The sequence below is a fragment of the Pristiophorus japonicus genome, chromosome 6 (assembly GCF_044704955.1).
Source record: "Pristiophorus japonicus isolate sPriJap1 chromosome 6, sPriJap1.hap1, whole genome shotgun sequence".
NCBI classification, from domain to species: Eukaryota; Metazoa; Chordata; class Chondrichthyes; family Pristiophoridae; genus Pristiophorus; species Pristiophorus japonicus.
In genome coordinates, this window is record NC_091982.1 from 243,339,499 (window position 1) to 243,359,446 (window position 19,948).

Below are 19,948 nucleotides of genomic sequence, written 5' to 3' on the forward strand. Positions count from 1 at the left end.
GGCAACCGGCTAGCAACCGGAGAGGGGAGGGGTGCAGCAGCAACAGCAACATCTCCAGGCGACTGGGGACTGATGGGAGTTGATGAGTTATGCCCTGCTCATCTCCCCAATTTGATTTGGAGGTGGGGAGCGTGGTCTTAAGCACACAAGGTAAGGATCCAACACACTCTATCGAGTGATGTGAACATCTTGTGATTTATTGTGGCAGAAGGCATTTGTTAAAGACCCACATGTGAGACTATTAACTAAGGTAGAAGCCCATGGAATTGAGGGCAAATTATTGACCTGGTTCGGAAATTGGCAGAGCGGCAGAAGACAAAGATTAGGGGTAATGGGTAGGTACTCAAATTGGCAGGCTGTGACTAATGGTCCGCAGGGATCTGTGTTTAGTCTCAACTATTCACAAAATTATTAACAACTTTAATGATGCAATAGAAATTCATCTATCCAAATTTGCCGATGAAACAAAAACAGGCGGCATTGCAGGCAGTGTAGAAGAAAGCATAAAATTACAACGGGATATCGAGAGAATAAGTGAATGGGCAAAACTGTGGCAAATGGATTTCAATGTTGGGAAATATGAAGTCATCCACTTTGGACCTAAAAAGGATAGAACAAGATACTTTCTAAATAGTGAGGAGCTAAAAACAGTGGAGGTCCAAAGAGACTTGGGGGTCCAGGTATATAGAGCATTAAAATGTCATGAACAAGTACAGAAAATAATTAAAGACGCTAATGGGTATTTAGAGGACTAGAGTACAAGGGAGTAGAAGTTATGCTGTAGCAATACAAAACCCTGGTTAGACCACACCTGGAGCACTGTGAGCAGTTCTGGGCACCACATCTTAGGAAAGATATATTGGCCTTGGAGGGAGTGCAGCGTAGTTTACCAGAATGATACCTGGACTTCAAGGGTTAAGTTACGAGGAGAGATTACAAAAATTAGGGTTGTATTTCCTAGAATTTAGAAGGTTAAGGGGTAATCTGATCTAAGTTTTCAAGATATTGAGGGGGATAGATAGGGAGGATAGAGAGAAACAATTTCTGCTGGTTGGGGATTCTAGGACTAGGGGGCAGAGTCTAAAAATTAGAGCCAGACCTTTCAGGGGTGAAATTAAGAAAGAAAAGAAAGACTTGCATTTATATAGCGCCTTTCATGACCATCGGATGTCTCAAAGCGCTTTACAGCCAATGAAGTACTTTTGGAGTGTAGTCACTGTTGTAATGTGGGAATTAGGAAACACTTCTACATACAAACGGTGTTAGAAGTTTGGAACTGTCTTCTGCATACGACAATGATGCTAGATCAATTGTTAATTTTATATCTGAGATTGATAGCTTTTTGTTAACCAAAGGTATTAAAGGATATGGGCCAAAGGTGGGTATATGGAGTTAGGTCGCAGATCTCATTGAATGGCGGATCAGGCTCGAGGGGCTGAATGGCCTATGCTGTTCCTATGTTCCTATTGACCTGGTGTATGCAGAGTCAATGGTGGCAGTCACTGCAAACATAAGATAATCTCATTCTCCACCCAGTTAAATATGTTCTCAGTGCTAAAACCTAACATTTCTTCAGATAATAGCCTAATGACTGTGCAAAATCGACATATGCAGTTGGATTGCAGCCATTGCTGCTATATAGTTTTATATTTTGTTTTTGCTTGCAGCACAAACAATGTTCCAATAATTAACAGCCATTTTACTTACTAATTTCAATCTTTAATGGTTTGTACAATTATACTGGAACATTGAAGAGTGTTGAACACTGGCTTACAGGTTATGTTATCTCAAAGAAGGAAATTATTTGGCCAGAAGTCAGTAACACCAACATCATGCATTTATATAGTGCCTTTAACTTAGCAAAATGCCCCTTAGGTGCTTCACAGGAGCGATTATCAAACAAAATTTGACACCGAGCCACATCTGGAGATACTGGGGACAGGTCACCAAAAGCTTGGTCACATAGGTAGGTTTTTAGCTGCGTCTTAAAGGAGGAGCGAGAGGTAGAGAGGCTGAGATGTTTAGGGAGGGAATTCCAGAGCTTGGGGCCCAGGCAGTTGAAGGCACGGCTGCCAATGGTGGGGTGATGGAAATCGGTAATGCGCAAGAGGCCAGAATTGGAGTAGTGCAGAGATCTCGGAAGGTTGTAGACAATGCTCCCTCTAATTTTTGTTTCAAAATTCCACACGTGCGCAGTTTTTCCCTTTAAAAGCCGATGAGCCGGCTCCATGGACCTCCAGAGTGCTGCACGGTTGATTAAAAGGACATTGGTTGTCGGGCTGGAGGAGGTTATGTTCAGATAGAGTAACGGTCAAAAGCAGAGCGAGACCAGCCTGCGAGTGACGCAACAACGGAACCACCGATCCACCTACTCCTGCTCCTGATTCTTATGTTCTTGTGTCAGTAATCGGTTAGTGATGGTCGAATGCACTTTGTGTCCAGCAGCAGAGGTCAGCGAGGGGTCAGGTTGGGAAAAAAATAGCAACTCATGATTTCTTACCAAATCTCATGATTTTAAAGTTTGTCTCATGATGTACGAGGTGGTGGGGTTACTAAAGTAGTATTTAAGGAGGAGCTTGATAAACACATCAGGGAGAAAGGAATAGAAGAATATGCCGATGGGGTGAGATGAAGAGAGGTGGGAGAAGGCTCGTGTGGAGCATAAATACCGGCGTAGACTGCTGGGCCAAATGTCCTATTTCTGTGCTGTAGACTCAATGTAACCCAATATTTGCAACCTTGCCATCCAATTTGACCCCGAGTTGAGCTGCCAACCCAATATCCTCCCCATCACCAAGACCGCCGACTTCCACCTCTGTAACATCGCCCGTCTCCGCCCCTGCCTCAGCTCTTGTGCTACTGAAACCTCCATTCATGCCTTTGTTACCTCTAGGCTCGACGATTTCAACGCTCTCCTGGCCGGCCTCCCACCTTCCAACAAATCTAAATTGAGCTTATCCGAAACTCTGCTGCCTGTGTCCTAACTCGCACCAAGTCCCGTTCACCCATCACACCTGCACGAACCTACATTGGCTCCCAGCCCACCAACGCCTCAATTTAAAAATGATCATCCTTGTGTTCAAATCAGTCCTTGCACTTCTCCCTCCCTATCTCTGTAACCTTCACCAGCCCCACAACCCTCTGAGATTTCTGCGCTCGTCCAATTCTGACCTCTTGCGCATCCTCAATCTCCTTCACTCCATCATTGGCAGCCGTGCCTTCAGCTGTCTAGGGCCTAAGTTCTGGAATTCCCTCCCTAAACCTCAAAACCTCTCCACCTCTCTCCTCTTTAAAACCTAACTCTGCGACCAAGCTTTTAGTCAGCCCTCCCAGTATCTCCTTATGTGGCTCGGTGTCAAATTTTGTTTGATAACGCTCCTGTGCAGCGCCATGGGATGTTTTACTAGATTAAAGATGCTGAATCAATGCAAGTTGTTGCCATTTTTCCCCAAGTATTTGCAACCTGATAGAGCTATAAAGGGGGGAATGCAAATCAATCATGGTATGGCATGAGGCCTGTTTTGCAGTCACTATATGTAGATCGTGCCAAGTCGGCAGTTTTCAGGCACCAATATAAATACTGCCTATAAAAGCAAACGGCTGCCTGAAACATGACCAAGAGCAGCTGGTAGAAGCTTTCCCACCCATCCCTCTATGCCAGCCAAGCTTGGCCCCGTCCTAAACTTCCATTGGAGGAGACCTACCCAATACTATACCCACTGTGTAAGTAACTGCCAGAACACTCCCTCTGGGGCAGTTTCAGGACATTGGTTTAAACGCAGATCTTGAATGTTTACACGGGAGGGCCCACGAGATATTGATACATGCACCTTGCGCTATGTATTAATGCAACAGTTGGTGAGAGGGTCAGTCGAAACTTAAGCCGCTTTCTCTGAGAAACAATGGGTTAGGAATTGGTCTTTGGGCGCTAGCGAATTGGCTGTCCTTTTCACACAGGTGGCCTGTGCCATTGAAGTGCATGGAAAAGAAAAATTGGCCGTGATGTAAGATCAATTTCAGCCCCATTGTACTCACAAAACCTGCCACCACCGCCGCCCCCCCCCCCCACCACCCATAAAAGCCATCACTATTTCTGGCTAAAGAGAAGTCACAAATTATGAGTAGACAAATTATGAATGGCCAAATAGGACCTACAATTTCTGCAGCTGACCTATTTTTACATTTTTATTCGTTCCTGTTGGTGTCGCTGGCAAGGCTAGCATTTATTGCCCATCCCTAATTGCCCTTGAGAAGATGGTGGTGAACTGCTTTCTTGAACCGTTGCAGTCCGTGTGCTGAAGGTGCTCCCACAGTGCTGTTAGGGAGTTCCAGGATTTTGACCCAGCGACGATGAAGGAAGGCAATATATTTCCAGGTCAGGATAGTATGTAACTTGGAGGGGAAATTGCAGGTGATGGTGTTCCCATGCGCCTGCTGCCCTTGTCCTTCTAGGTGGTAGAAGTCACGGGTTTGGGAGGTGCTGTCGAAGAAGCCTTGGCGAGTTGCTAGAGTGCATCTTGTAGGTGGTAGACACTGCAGCCACGGTGCACAGGTGGTGAGGGGAGTGAATGTTTAAGGTGGTGGATGGGGTTCTGATCAAGCATGCTGTCCTGGATGGTATCAAGCTTCTTGAGTGCTTTTGGAGCTGCACTCATCCAGGCAAGTGGAGTATTCCATCACACTCCTGACTTGTGCCTTGTAGATGGTGGAAAGGCTTTGCGGAGGCAGGTGAGTCATTCACCGCAGAATACCCAGCCTCTGAATTGCTCTGGTAGCCACAGTATTTATGTGGCAAGGCCAATTAAATTTTTGGTCAATGGTGATGCTCAGGATGTTGATGATGGTGGATTTGACAATGGTATTGAATGTCAAGGGGCAGTGGTTAGACACTTGTTGAAGATAGTCATTGACTGGCACTAGTGTGTCGTAAATGTTACTTGCCACTTATCAGCCCAAATGTTGTCCAGGACTTGCTGCATGCAGGCACTGACTATTTCATTATCTGGGAGTTGTGAATGGAACTGAACACTGCAATCATCGGCGAACATCCTCACCTTATGTTGGAGGGAAGATCATTTCATGAAGCAGCTGAAGATGGTTGGGCCTAGGACACTGCCCTTAGGAACTCCTGCAGCAATGTCCTGGGGCTGAGATGATTGACCTCCACCAACCACCCTCCTTTATGCTAAGTATGATTGCAGCCTGTGGAGTGTTTTCCTGGATTCCCATTGACTATAATTTTACTGGGGCTCCTTGATGCCACACTTGGGTCAAATGTTGCCTTGATGTCTGTTAGTACAGTAACTATAAATATGAACCAAGGATACCTTTCATCAGCACTTTCTAAGGGATGCTGCATTGTTGTACATGTACAACAATGCAGTTTCCTTTAGAAGGGTAAAAGAATTCTGAAGGGTCCCACTCAAAACAGAAACTAACATTGTTCCTTTCAGACACTAAGCACTAACAAGGCAAGAACCATGATTGATGTCTATTTCTCACTATCATGGCTGTGGGGTACTGTCGCACAGGTCCCAACTGCTCTTTGGTACTTCACACAAGTTGGCTTTATAAATAGAGGCACAAGAGTACAAAAACAAGGAAGTTATGCTTAAACCTTTATAAAACACTGGTTAGACCTCAGTTGGACTATGGTGTTCAATTCTGGGCACCACTTCAGTCAACGCGTTAAGGGTGCAGAAGAGATTTACAAGAATGGTTCCAGGGGGTGAGGGATTTCATTTATATGTTAAAACCAGAGCAGTTCTCCTTAGAGCAGAGAAAGTGAAGAGATTTGATTGAGGTTTTCAAAATCATGAATGGTTTTGATAGAGTAAATAAGGAGAAACTGCTGGCAGGAGTTAGTAGCCAGAGAACATAGATTTAACGTGATAAAAAAAAAATTGCCTAACGCAGCAAGTTGCAAGGGCAGTGGAAGCAGATTAAATAGAAAATTTCAAAAGGGGATTGGATAAATAATTGAAGGGAAAGAAATACAGGGCTATGGGGATAGAGCGGGGCTGAGGCGTGTGACTAATTGGATAGCTCTTTCAAAGAGCCAGTACAGGCACAATGGGCCAAATTACCTTTTTCTGTGCTATAATGTTCCATGATTCATGAGCATCTAAAGTGTGTCAGATTATTTCACTGCATTGGGAAAATCACTGGTAAATTCAACTGTGCTCAGAGGCACATTTTTATTAGAGGAACACAGATAGCAGCCACAAGCACAAAATCCTGCTGAGTTCTCGCCCTCGCTCTTCCCCCGCACCCCCTCCTCCCATTGGGAGGCAGCCACAGTGCTTCTGTCACCCCAGCTGAACAGCAAACCCAGCAGACTGTGGGCTTGAACCAGTCGGTTGTTTATGACATGGGCGACTGGCTGGGTATTCCCTCACCAAGATGTTGCAGAAATGAACTGGAAGAATAAAAACAATTTACTAGTCAGGACAGCAGATTATCTGAACAAGTTTTAATCGGAGTTTACAGGTTTTGTGCAAAACTCAAATCGGCATTAGCATCATTCCTTTATAAATGGCATCACAGGCATTCAGTTTAAACAGCTTTTAATACAGTTTTCACTTTTGGAGCCCTTACAAGTTGCCAAAAAAAAAGATACCAAGGAAAAGATTACTAGCCTGACCAATCTATTGCTCAAATTTAGCATGTAAGAACACCAGTACCCAGTTCAAAAAGAGACTACAATGCGACACCAAATTGTAAGAACCTTGAAGAAATGCACTTATGCTGCGAAGGAAATATTAGGAATGCTCTCCATTTGAGGTTGTCCATTTCCCAGTTAGGTTTCGGTGTCTGGACTGTGCATGTGAATTTGGTTCGTAAAGTGAAGTGGGTTTTAACTGTATTACAAAACCTAGCAATCATGTTTATCCCATATAATATATGCTTGCTATCGTCAAGAGTCTGGTGGAGTACATTAAACTAGCTCAAGATAGCAACTTGGATAACTGCATTTTAGTCGACTGATTGATTTAGACAAGTATCTGAAGAGTTTCTTCAAAGCAAATGAGGATCTATTCCCAGCTCAATGCACCGCAGGGTATGGGGAATGACTCCATTCATTCATGCTCGCTTAAGCATTATGTACTGTATTTACAAAACTTCCGAGCAGCAAGGAGCCACGAGGACTCCAGCAACCACTCAACAATCTCCTGGCAAAACAAAACCTTGCACTCAACAGGAGAGGGACCTCTGTGTTGGGGAACGAATTAAACATTTCCATCCCCGCCCCCGCCCACACCCCCAAATCAAGCACTAACTGGAGAAGCTGGGGTTGTTCTCCTTAGAGTAGAGAAGGTTAAGGGGAGATTTTATAGAAGTATTCAAAATTATGGAGTTTGGAGAGTAGATAGGGAGAATTGGTTTCCATTGGCAGGAGGGTCGGTAAGCAGAGGACACAGATTTAAGATAATTGGCAAAAAAAGCACCAGAAGGGAGATGGGTGAACTTTTTTTTTTTACTCCAAGTTATCTCAAATTCACTGTCCGAAAGGGGGGTGGGGTGGGGGCAGAAGCCCATTCAACAGTAACGTTCAAAAGGAAATTGGATATATACATGAAAAGGAAAAATTTGCAGGGCTATGGGTAAAGAGCAGGACAGTGGAGATTTATGAGTCAGCACTGGCCCATGTGCCAAATGACCTACTTCTGCATTGCACTATTCCACATGCAGATGGGAGTTTAAAGCTGCATTACAGCAACATTTCCACTTCCCGCACCAACCCCCATACAATATTGCCAATTTACTATAGGCAACTGTACGCTGCAAGCCTACTCATTGGGAACTGGGTTGCGTCGCTTTCGGCTTCCTCCCCACTAGCCCCAACTTGTAGCGCCAGATGGGAACTTTCATTGCAACCAATCCGAGCCGGATTCGAACCTAGGTCCCCATGGGAAAAGGGTGGAGTGTTTCACTCCACTCCGCTACCCAGCAAACATTTTTAAAAGCAACTGCCCTCCAGCAGCTTGCCATAAAGCACTGGAGTTATAGCCCAACCAACTGCAGCCAAACAATATCATGTCTGCACCATTAGGAAGTGCAATTAAAAATATATCACACATCCTGGAACAAAGCTTTAAATTTTGCAGCACAACTGCAAAAAACTACACTATGCAAATCTGTACCATATTATTTTATACATATATCCCAACCACGAAGCACTTATGTTACGATGTTTGAAGTGGAAAGCCCAGCATCCAAGTGCTCAACACAAAGTATGTATTTTTAGAACTATGAAGCAGTATTTGTTAAATTGCATACATGTAGCAGAAGCAAAACACTAGGGCAGTGATTGTTCAGAAGCCAACAGGCTACAAGTAGGAAATCAGGAAAGATGATGGAGCCCACTAGCACCTCCACTTCACAGGTGGTGGGGCGGGGAAGTGTACTTTGAGAAAACCAGGCTCTCAGGAACCTCTGCACTATCCATTATGCATCAAGTTAAAATTATACACTGACCAAATATGCAAAACACCAGTGGATTTCAGGTGTGGACAGGCAACATTGTCACAAGAAGCATTTTTTTCTTTTGAAGACACAACCCAGTGTTGGTTTGAACTTGCTGGACTAATCCATCTTGGCGTGGGAGGGAGTGCATTGGTGAGCATTACAGTTACAGGCAGACAATGAAAACATTTCTCCAAACAGCAACCCCCGCCCCACTCTAAATCCCCGGCACAAGTGTTTAATAAAATCACGACAGCACTGGTAACAATTCATCTTGTATCTGATAAACCCAACATCAAATGCACCTCACAAAGACAAGAAGTTCCAGGGAAATGCTTCACTCATTTTAATACCATTGCATGATAAATACAATAAAAGAAATAAGCAACGAACTTTATTATCTTCTCCCCCCCCCCCCCCCCCACACCCACCCATCAGTCTGGTGACAAAGGCCTCGAGTGAAATTTCGCAGCATAACACCCCCAGTCCCTAGATCTGCATCGGCACTCTTATAATGCCTGTACAACATTGGCAATGCCCTGCCTGCCTGCCCAGGACAAGCGTCAACATTGTATTAGCGGAGTTTTACAACATGAGAAGCCAACAAAAAAGAATTGAAAAGTTGGCGGGAGTACAACAGAGTATAATAGTTAGTTGCTCTTGGCCGCTAGGTGTATTGTGCCGGAAAGCCCACTGAGCAAGGCGGATGGGCATCAAACCAATCACAGGGCAGCTGGCTTTTTGAATTCACTCTATAGGCCGGTTCTACTAACAAAAGACGACCAACGGCGGCAAACTTTACATCACCAAGCTTTTATTTGGGAGCACCAGCACCCGTGATTTAGTACAATGCCGATCAGCCCGCAGCGACGGCTGGTCAGCAAGCTCAGGTCCAGTCCGGCGCCATTTGGAAAAAAATTCTAAGGAAATGAGGTCATGGTGTGAAGGCCATTACTTTGGCGATAATTAACCCAATTAAGATCCAAGGTTTTGGCCTAAGCGGTCAGGTCTGGTTTCTTGATCCCCGTTTACTGTTTGGTCATTGGCTTGATGGCGATGGCTGCCTCTTCGTTCATGGCATACAGAACTGTGATCTAGGGAGACGGGGGAAAACAAAAGATCAGCAACACAGGTCACAGACCAGGTTTCCATTGGTCTTTACCCTCACTGCACCATGTGCATATTATAACTCATTAGGAAGCCCATTAGAGATTACCAGCCTCCTGTAACTGCAATGTTCAAATTCTCAATGCACACTTGGGAGCAACCAAAAAGACCCACAATAAAGTTTGCAAACTTTACCTGGTAATGTCAAAATCCCAAGATTAAAAGCAGGAGTTAGAGGAACAATTGCCTCAACAAGCAGGAAGCATCCAAATGCACAGGATGAGAACAGATTCAACAACAGGCTTGGACATGGCCAAGGAAACCAAATATAACTCCGATCTTGGAGCAGGACCCACCTCCTGCTCATCTCTATTTGACTTTAGCAGAAACAAAATGCCTTAATCAAGCTGCCAAATGAGTAGATAGTTGAGCACCTCACACTATTGGGTTACGCTGCGTGAGCAATATCAGCCATCAGCCTGATCACTTTTCTTTGCCTTTGTGTGAACGTGATGGACAGATTGCCTGCTTGGAGTTTGGCTCAGAGCGACGCGGTCACAGGGACTTGCAACAAGTAGGTTTACGGCAGTTTGGGCCCACACCTAATTAGAATATTTAATCTGCACAACAGATTGAGTACAAGAACTTGACCCATTCCACCTCTGTACATGTCAGGGTTCCTCAGCCCCCTCACCAATCGGTCACCTCCCAAATAGCATCAGCTGAAGTGGCCATTTTTCAGATGCAAGTTTGGACACCGAGCATTGACAGGGACCATGCTGTTCAACAAACCCAACCCTGTCCACGCCCAGCAATCAGGAGCCCTAAATTAGTCTCCTCTCCATACTTCCAAATGGTTGTTGGATTTAAACTACAGTATGAAGAAAGTCGGTTACTGGACCGAACATGGGGACTTCATTCCCACTCTGCATTCACTATTGTTTTGACAAACACAGCCCCTGAATTTGAGAATGGCCCAAGGCTGTCCCTGCTGAATGCGGAGCATACACAAGCCCACAGAACAAGGTATCCTCATTTCACATCCAGCTCTCCTTACCACAAGATCTTCCCCAGCATCATATCTCTGTAGTATTTCCTTTCCCAGGTCACCATCTGTCAGCTTAAGATCCTCACGTACATCACCGTTATCCATCATCAGAGAGAGGTAGCCATCTGTAATTCCAATCAACTAAAGAGAGGAAAAAAAAACAGTAATTAAAAGCTACTGTAGAAAAATGAACATCTGCAAGGTTTTTGGTTGATCATTGACAATTGTCAGTAGACTTTTATTTAATTCGCCCTCTTCTCCCCCCACCCCCCCCCAGAGGCAGTGCTGGGGGTACAGTGGAAATACCCCCCAAAGAAGCTGGTATTCACATTCCAAATCTTAAGTAAACGTGAGCAGGTTGCTTGATTGTCAAAAGGGGGAAAAAAAATGACATCAGAGCCCGATCTTACACACCAACATGACAAAGACCATCAGCCCCTTAGTGCAGGCATGCCACTGCAGGGAGCAGCGCGTGCTGCTGCAGGAGGGCGATGGCCATGAAGTCAGGTCGCTGATTGCAGTGTGGGCAGGCACAGAAGGAAGGGCGAAGGAGCGGCAAGTGTTTGTAGAGGGAAGTGACTGAGGCCCAGGAGAGGCGTGAGCTGGGAGCTGGGGTCCAGAAGAGGCAAGGGCCCAGGGGCAGCATGAGCCAGCCCACACTGCGATGTGTGCGCACGCTCGGTCTGTGTAGCAGAGCTGGTCTCCAGTTAGTCTTGGGTAACTCTTGCCACTGGACCAAGACCTAGCTCCGTCAAGCCCGTGTGGTGGCTGGTGTGCAACGGTGACCACACGTTAAAAAAAAATCCAAGCATAGGCATCTTCCACCCTTCATGATGTAGTTCGGGATCTGGAATATTAGGTCCTTCATTGAAACACCTGTGAACTCATCCCTTTTTGGTGTGGAAGTCATCCTCGCTTCGAGGGATTGCCTATAATGATGACGTCCCCATTCATAAGGTAGTGCAACTCCCAAAGCACAGATAATACTGACTGCTGAAGGAGGCAAAAAGCCCAAGGGAAAAAATTGGCCAATTTCATCCCAACTCATAAGCAAGCTCCAACAAAACCACTGCTTCCTACAAAACAATCGCTAGACAGACAAACAAAAAGCAAGTCCCAATCTTTGAAAACTCAGGATTTATACAGAACTGGAAAGGATCAATCTGATCAGTGTTCTCAGTCAGACCCATCTCTGTCAAAACTGTAACCACTATCCTCTTAACATTTGTAACATTCTCCACTTGCACTGCCTCCCTGGGTAGGTTTGACTGCACTCCAGTCTCTGCAGTCCTACCGTACCGTGGCAGTTTACAGCCATCTCTCCCTCTAGACCCTCCACTGGTTCAAGTGCATCAGTTTACTCTTCTGTTAAAAAGATGCAATATCCTCTGCCTCAATTATTACCACGGCAAAGCATTTCATGCTCTTAACATTTCCATAATGGAGCGAAGAGGGAAAAGCACCGGAAAACTTTCCTTTTATACCTCAAATCTCCTCTTAAGCCTTCTCTGTCCCAATATAAACAATTGCAGAATTTCACATCTATTATTACATTTGCTACAAAATGTCATACTCTTTACACGCTATTGGAAACAGCTGCATACTTCTACCCTTAGATAGAGTTTCACAAGCTCTGGATTCCCCACACCTACACCTACACTATAAAGCACCCGAGGAAAGTTTGCGTTGTTCCGACTATCTGGAGATGCACCAGTTAGTTTCTCATCCTTGGCATCACCTGTTGAATGTACACTACTTCATAAGGGGGAACTCAAAACTGCACACTGTAGCTTAACCATGTACAAATGGGTCATCTTTGCTTTTGTATTCTACGCCCATGCTTCATTTAATGGACCTCCTCCCTCCCCCCAAATAAATCCAGTTTTCATGAATTAGGGATGGATAGGGTGCTTCTCCGTATTGTCACAAAATTAACTAACCACTTAAATACAGCTACTTTTCTGTAATTGACTGCCTTTTCAGTTGCTGCAAAGTCATCTGTCACCATATCAATGTCACAGGAATGCAGATTTTTAAAAAACAATTTAAGTATAGATTTTGCCCATTGCTTAGCCAGCTGTTCCCACTCTACTTCAAATTGGCCAACTGGTTTTACTGTGAAACCTTACATTTACATTTTCCATGATACCGAATAAATCCTAAAATCCACCCCCTCCCCCCACCCTCAGGAGCCCTTTCCAGCCAGGCCAAATCAGCAGTTAAGAATTTTGCGTGTGAAAAACAGGCACAAGTCACCACAAACTGGACACAAGCCAGACAGAGCAGACAATTTCAGTCTAGCCCCAAACTTGTACTTGCGCAAGCAGCTGACCCAGTTCTCCCCCACACATGTTTAAAATTTAATTACCAAGTCCTAACTTCACACCAATTTTAATGTTATCAAGTTTTTTTACACTAAAATTAAAACAGATAAACGCAAGAGCATTTGGACATGGTTCCAAAGGCAGAAGTACGACCAGACAGCATCTTGTGGACCCCTTAACCTTTCAAATAGTTACCGGAGCTCACCTGATAATCGTTTCTCTTGACGTTGGGAACATCCACATTGTGGGTGGAGGGGCAAATATCTTCATACTTCTTTGCAGTGAATATATCAAGGCCAACCATATGAACCTGAGAAGACATACAATAGTAAATATACCATGCAGCATTCAATTCTATACTAGCCGCATTTGTTACTAGGCGCATTTAGTACATTAGGACCAACAAGCTGTAGGAAAAAATAATCAATGTACCATGCTTTTCTTATGCATTGCTCGTACTAAGTAAACAAAATGGCTCCCTGCACCAATACTTTATGTTTATACAGCGCTCTCCAGATGCAAGCCAATTTTGGAAGGACAAAATCTATAATTGTACTGTAGGGTATAATTTTACAAACGTTACAGAATCCTCAGTGACAACCATGCTGTATTAGGCTTCAAATCTAATCAGGGCATTCTACAGAACAGTTATCCTGCATCATACGCCTGCAAGGGCCAATGCACCATGCTGCCAATGCACTGTTATGCAACTAAGCTCCAACGAGCACTAGCCCTGGCCTACTTGCCTGCGCTTCAAAATTCTGCCCAAATTATAACAAAGGACAAGTCAAAAAGGAATGCTCGACAAAGAACCATATAATTCTGCAAGTTAGCAAGAATCTTAAGGACATTTGCCGAATAGGGATGTCATGTCACACAGTATCTGCTCACCAGAGACTCTTATTTTGAAGAGGATACATTTGGGTGGGTTCTACATACAGGGCTCACCTGGGACAGAGAGCCAGTTCCAGCTCCTTCAGATCACCACTAGGTGCACTTTGTCTGAATGCTTAAGTGCAGATGGTGCCACACGTTTGAAACCCCCAAAATACTGCGAACTGTGCAAGTATGTGTGTAATATGAAATTACTGAACATCTCATAAATGGGTTTAGAAAAGTTCAAACAGGTTCCGCAACTTAATTTGTTCCAGATTGCAGGCCATGTCACTTGAACTAACTGAATGCGAAGACGCACATTTAATAGCCAACATCTTGGTAACATTATGCATTGTCAAATTAAGCTAGTGGAATTTTGAGATCATCCATTAAGACAACAGATTATGCACAGTAACGGCATAAAGTTTCTCTCATTCGATGCATTAAAAAAATGACTCCACTTGAGAATTTTTGAGCCCATGAAGGAAATTAATGTTGAGAATGGGAATATTTTCTACTTTAGACACAGTAGCCACACCAAGTACCAAATGTGCAGTCAGATGCAGTTTCCTCCTAAATGCCCCTACCGTAAAAATGTATCCTGTACTGCATGCAGTGCAACATTTTCCAATTCCAACACTAGCCACCTACATAGCTTGCAAATTTATGCTGTAGGTCCAATGCCAGTAACGACGAGATCAAGACTGGTCAAAGTCACAAGCAGCAGCAATTACCCTATAAACCCGGCCTAAATGTGAACGCGCAGTGTCTCTCCCTCTGTATCACTCAGGTCATGTGTTCTTAAAACACACAGCCAATACAGTAAACACAGGTTATACAAATCACTGAATAATCAACCTGAAGAAAATCGCCAGGATTTTTAACTGCATCACCTACTTCAGAGAAGGTTCACTAGGTTGATTCCGGGGATGAGGGGGTTGACTTATGAGGAAAGGTTGAGTAGGTTGGGACTCTACTCATTGGAGTTCAGAAGAATGAGAGGTGATCTTATCGAAACATACAAGATTATGAGGGGGCTTGACAAGGTGGATGCAGAGAGGATGTTTCCACTGATGGGGGATGACTAGAACTAGAGGGCATGATCTTAGAATAAGGGACCGCCCATTTAAAACAGAGATGGAGGAGGAATTTATTCTCTGAAGAGGTTGTAAATCTGTGGAATTTGCTGCCTCGGAGAGCTGTGGAAGCTGGGACATTGAATAAATTTAAGGCAGAAAGAGACAGTTTCTTGAGCGATAAGGGGTTATTGGGAGTGGGCGAGGAAGTGGAGCTGAGTCCATGATCAGATCAACCATCTTATTGAATGGCAGAACAGGCTCAAGAGGCTGTATGGTCTACTCTTGTTCCTATTTCTTATGTTCAGTACGGCAAGCTTCAAGTTACTCAATATTAATTCTGCTCTAAATTAAAATGTTAAGCCTGACAGACACCCTAAGCAAGAAGCCTCATTACAAACTGATAGAATCACAAAATGCAATTTAGAATACACATCACCCCAACAAAACAATGGCTGAGATCTTAGCAAGGTCTAAAATTTAGCGCTGCTACTCAAGTGCTGACGCAGTGCCATGAACAGTCACTCATGTTCTCTGATTTATTTAGTCCAGAGATTGGGAGTTAAAATCTAACCTAATTTTAAAAAATCTGAAATAAAACCCGCAACTAGTCCACTAACGTCCTTTAGGGAAGGGAATGCACCATATTTAACCGGTCTGGACCTATATGTGACTCCAGTCCCACACCAATGCGACACTTAAACGCCCTGAAGTGGCCTAGCGAGCCACTCGGTCATATCAAACCACCACCAGCAGTTCAAGGCGGCCAACTAGCTTCTCAGGACTACTGGGGATGGGGCAGTAAGTGCAGGCTCGCCTGCAACACCCACACCTAGAAAATGGAAAAAAAAAATTTGGCAGAACTGATTGTGAAACCCACTTCAAGTGAAGCGCGACCATCCAAATCTAGATCAAATGCCTTTAAAGTTCCATTTTGCAACTCCTAAATCCCCAAACACCCCACCATTGTTGTCCATTAAACTCCTTCCTGATCAATCAGGCATGTTACTGGACTAGTAATCCAGAGGCCTGGATTAATGATCCCGAGACACGAGCTCAAGTCCCATCATGGCAGCTGGGGAATAATTAAATAAATCTGAAATTTAAAAAAGCTAGCAACAGTAATGGTGACCATGAAACTACCGGATTGTCATAAAAACCCATCTGGTTCAAGAATCTCCTTTAGGGAAGAAAATCTGCCTGTCCTTACCCAGTCTGGTTGATATGTGACCCAAGAACCACACCAATGTGGTTGACTCTTAACTTCCCTCTGAAATGGTGGCTCACCACCTTCTCAAGGGCAATTAGGGAGGGGCAATAAATGATGGCCTTGCCATTAATGCCTACCTCCTGTGAATGAATAAATAAAAGCAAACATCTCAATACTTTGTGATCAAAACACTCACCAAAATGCAGTGATTAAGCCCTTCAAGCCATTTAAAATATGCCTGAACTATGAAAGATCTCAGGTTTTGAGATTTGAGTAAATTTTTTAAATGGTAGACATTTGGAGATAGAGAGAATAAAAACACAACCAAAATCCTACCCTGATGGGTCAACATGTCTAACCAGTGAGTCATGCAGCCCAGCTCTACAATTGGCCTGAACTCTCCAGGCCAGAAAGGCCATTATTGACCGCTATCCAAAGACCTCCCTGTACTCAAAGTACGTTTGTGAAAGAAGTTATGTTCCTCCACAGTTAAATAGCCCGTCGACCCACTAATTTGCTTCGACTCTAAAAGACCATTTGAGAGCAGTACCACGGAACTGGACCCGAGTAAAGTGTTCACGCTCCCAAAAAAGGAGGGGAGGCTAGATGAAGAGGAAATCAACAAAACATTGTACATTCAAATTCTGCCAAGTAGCACACAGATTTGACCATTAAGGACATCAATGTTGATTACAGACCTTGGCATGCCCATGCTTGCCAGTCTTGGATGTTGACATTTCAACAATCTTGCAGGGGCGCCCTTTCAGAACCACATATCCGTTCTTGCGCAGAGAAGAGCACTGTGTCGGAAAAGTGGCAGATGCCCCAGCGTCTCCGGTGTTGAAATCTAGATTGTCATCCATGGTTCTTGTGTTTTAGTGGAGACACTGAAGAGAGGCAAATCACACGTCAGGCAACATTGGCAAAAATCCAAACAAATTTACACTCCATGTAGCTCCCAACTAAACTGTTAAAAACTCGTATCAAGAAAAAAAATCCAGACTAGTTACTGGTAATTCAGGACTCTGATTTTTATTGAATAATACAACACAATTGCTGCCGGTTTAAAAACAAGAACCCCGTCTGAATTTCTTGTTTTTCACCAGAGGCCAATTGCAAAGTCCCCAATAGTCCCGTGTGGCTCAATACCACACCCAATGATGCATTCGCTTGCTGCGACTAGTGGAGATCTATACGCATCAACTGCAGCAAAAGTGCAAAGCATTGTAAAAGCATATGGAAATGTGGGGGCTGGGGAATTTATAGAACGATACAGGAGAGGGAGGCCATTCAATACCATCTTTGAAAGAGTCATCAAATTAGTCCCACTCCCCCTTCTCTTTCCCCACAGCCCTGCAATTTTTCCTTCAAGTATTATCCAATTCCCTTTCAAAAAAATCTTAAATCCATGCCCTCCGGTTACTAAATCTTCTGCCAATGGAAACAGGCATCATCCACTCGTATAAAACCCCTTAAAAGCAAGTTAAAGGCAGTATTCTTCAAACTTCCACGGTTCCCTGATTAAATAAAAGACAATAAACCCTCATTAAATTACTCCCCTCACCCCAAACAGATTGCAATATTCAGGATTCATTCCCAGAGCCATTTTAGATTTTAACATTTGCCATCAGTGGCAATTTAACACATTTTTTGCTGATGCATTTATTAAAACATAGGGGAGCCCAGGGGACCAAATGCAGCTTTTTGTATCCACAGTGGACCTGGCTAGTCAAGACCAGGGTGTAGAGGACACCTTACAGAATGGGCAGCTCATTCACTCCCCTTCTACTGAAATGGCCTCTCTTCCTCGCTGTAAATGTCTATGATTCAGCCTGTACATCCTTTCCTGATGATTTTAGGCTCTCACAACAAATTGGAGCAGGAATAGGCTATTTGACCCCTCGAGCCTGCTCCACCATTTCATGGCTGATCTGATCATGGACTCAGCTCCACTTCCCTGCCCACTCCCCATAACCCTTCACTCTCAGCATTCAAAAATCTATCGCCACCTTAAATATATTCAATAACCCAGCCTCCACAGCTCTCTGGGGCAGAGAATGCCACAGATTTACAGCCCTCAGAAGAAATTCCTTCTCATCACAGTTTTAAAAGGGCGACCCCTAATTCTGAGACGATGCTAGCAAATCTTATTTCCATCCTCTGCAGTGCCTGTAGATCTAATACGGCGACCAGAATGTTACCCGGCGAAGCTATCTACGCCAATACGCCAGCTAGATCATCGCACACATTGTACAATGAAGACACGTTTTGCTATAAAGCGGCCATGGGGGAAGGTGACCCCTGACCCGGAAGCGCTGGCGCTGATTTGCCCCATCACGCCGGCATGGCGCCCGCGGCCTAAACGGCACAAGGCGGCGAGGAACCGGCTGCCCGGTAAGGGAGCGAGAAAAACACACACATATACACACACAAGATGCTGAGAAACCGAGCCGCTCCTCTTCCCTTCCCTCCCCCCTCTCGGCCAAAGAAAGGCCCCGAGACCAGCCGCCTTTCCCCCCTCCCCTCCCCTCAGCGAAACAAAGGGCAGGGCGGCGCTCGCCGAGTGTTACCTCAGCCTCCGCGCCGCGGGCCCTCGGCCTGCGTTTGCCCCCCCCCACCCCTCCTCTCAGCACAGTACGGAGGGAAAGGCCGGGGGAGAAAGCGGCAACCGTCGAAAGAAAAATCCCCCCCCCCGTTTCTGAGGTAAAGAGCGAGGGATGAGGCCTCCCCGCCCTGTAGGCCCGCTCCCGCCTCTTTAAAACACACATTTAAAAACATAATTCCTCAGGAGCAGCTCCCCCCGAGCCTTCGCCTCACAGAGAGAGAGAGAGAGAGCGCGCGCGCGAAGAGTCAGGGCTGGGGGTAAATAGCGCCCTCTCGCCCAGGCCCGCGGCCTACCCGCCACCGTTAGCCTTCCAATCGCCCCGCGCGCGCTGCCACCGCCACCCGCCCGCCTCACCATCCAACGGTCGGGAAAAGAAGGCCTCGCTGCGCATGCGTGGCTATTAACACTGCGCCAGCCGGGCCCGGGGAGGGGAGGGGTCCTGTTAATCACCAATAGCCCAGCCCCCTCGCTCTCTCTCTCTCTCTCTCTCTTTCGCTCCTCCTCCCAGCGTGCCGACGTCAGCACGTTGGAAGGTGCTTTGCAGACCGGTGGCCTGGCCTGACAGATACGCCTTGAGAGTGAAACAATGCATAGCTGCTGAATCAGCTTCTGTGCAATTTTTGCAAACCAGTGCCTGCATATATACACACACACGTTTTGAATGTGACCCAATCTATAGCTACTTAATCAGCTTCTGTGCTTTTTGAAAACGGGTCCCTAATATATACGTTGTGAGAGTGGAACGATCGAAAACTGCGCAGTCAGCTTCTGCGTTTTGATAGTCAAACAATTTACAACTGCTTAATCAGCTTCTAACTTTTAAATGATACAAATGGAAACCATGTGCCCCACTTGTTAAAGGGGGCACAGCCATTAGAACCTGCTAACTTGCCAAGAACGTTTAAGAAAAACTAACAAATCAAATCGAAATTTGGTTTCCAGGGGGGGGGGAGATGATGATGATGATGATAATGCACTCCAGTCCCTCCGGTGGCCACCGGTCACGGAGGGCCTCAAGCGTACCGGTGGACCACCGCTCGCTCCATTTCCAGGGTCACCCGGACGCGAACGTAACCACTGAAGAGAGGCAGTCGGGCTGAATGACTGCCCGATCTCCTGATGGCAGCTTCTTTTCTCTCTCTCTCTCCCTCTCCCAAAATGGAGAGCAATCAAACTCAACAAGTAAGAGAGGTAGTGATTGAATGCTCCCTTTTGTTCTCACTCCAGGCACCTCTG

At 45.2% G+C, this 19,948-nt stretch overlaps 1 protein-coding gene across 1 annotated transcript; it reads right to left on the bottom strand.

Annotated features, from left to right (window-relative positions):
- Positions 1-6,457: 6,457 nt before the first annotated feature.
- LOC139266016 (eukaryotic translation initiation factor 5A-1-like) lies at positions 6,458-19,028 on the bottom strand. The gene is made up of 5 exons (XM_070883770.1): positions 19,006-19,028; positions 16,806-16,994; positions 13,151-13,255; positions 10,631-10,762; positions 6,458-9,560 (listed from the first exon to the last, which is right to left on the bottom strand). Exons 2-5 carry the CDS (start codon positions 16,968-16,970, stop codon positions 9,495-9,497), a joined length of 468 nt encoding a protein of 155 aa, XP_070739871.1. The 5' UTR covers positions 16,971-16,994; positions 19,006-19,028; the 3' UTR covers positions 6,458-9,494.
- Between the last annotated feature and the right edge of the window lie 920 nt (positions 19,029-19,948).

Bases quoted from the DNA above. Each gene is read 5' to 3' on its own strand.
- LOC139266016 (XM_070883770.1), bottom strand. From the start codon at position 16,970: ATGGATGACAATCTAGATTTCAACACCGGAGACGCTGGGGCATCTGCC. The intron at 13,256-16,805 runs GTCTGTAATCAA...ATGTCTTCTCAG, and splicing joins GCAAGCATGGGCATGCCAAG to GTTCATATGGTTGGCCTTGA. The intron at 10,763-13,150 runs GTGAGCTCCGGT...TCCTCTCTTTAG, and splicing joins TCAAGAGAAACGATTATCAG to TTGATTGGAATTACAGATGG.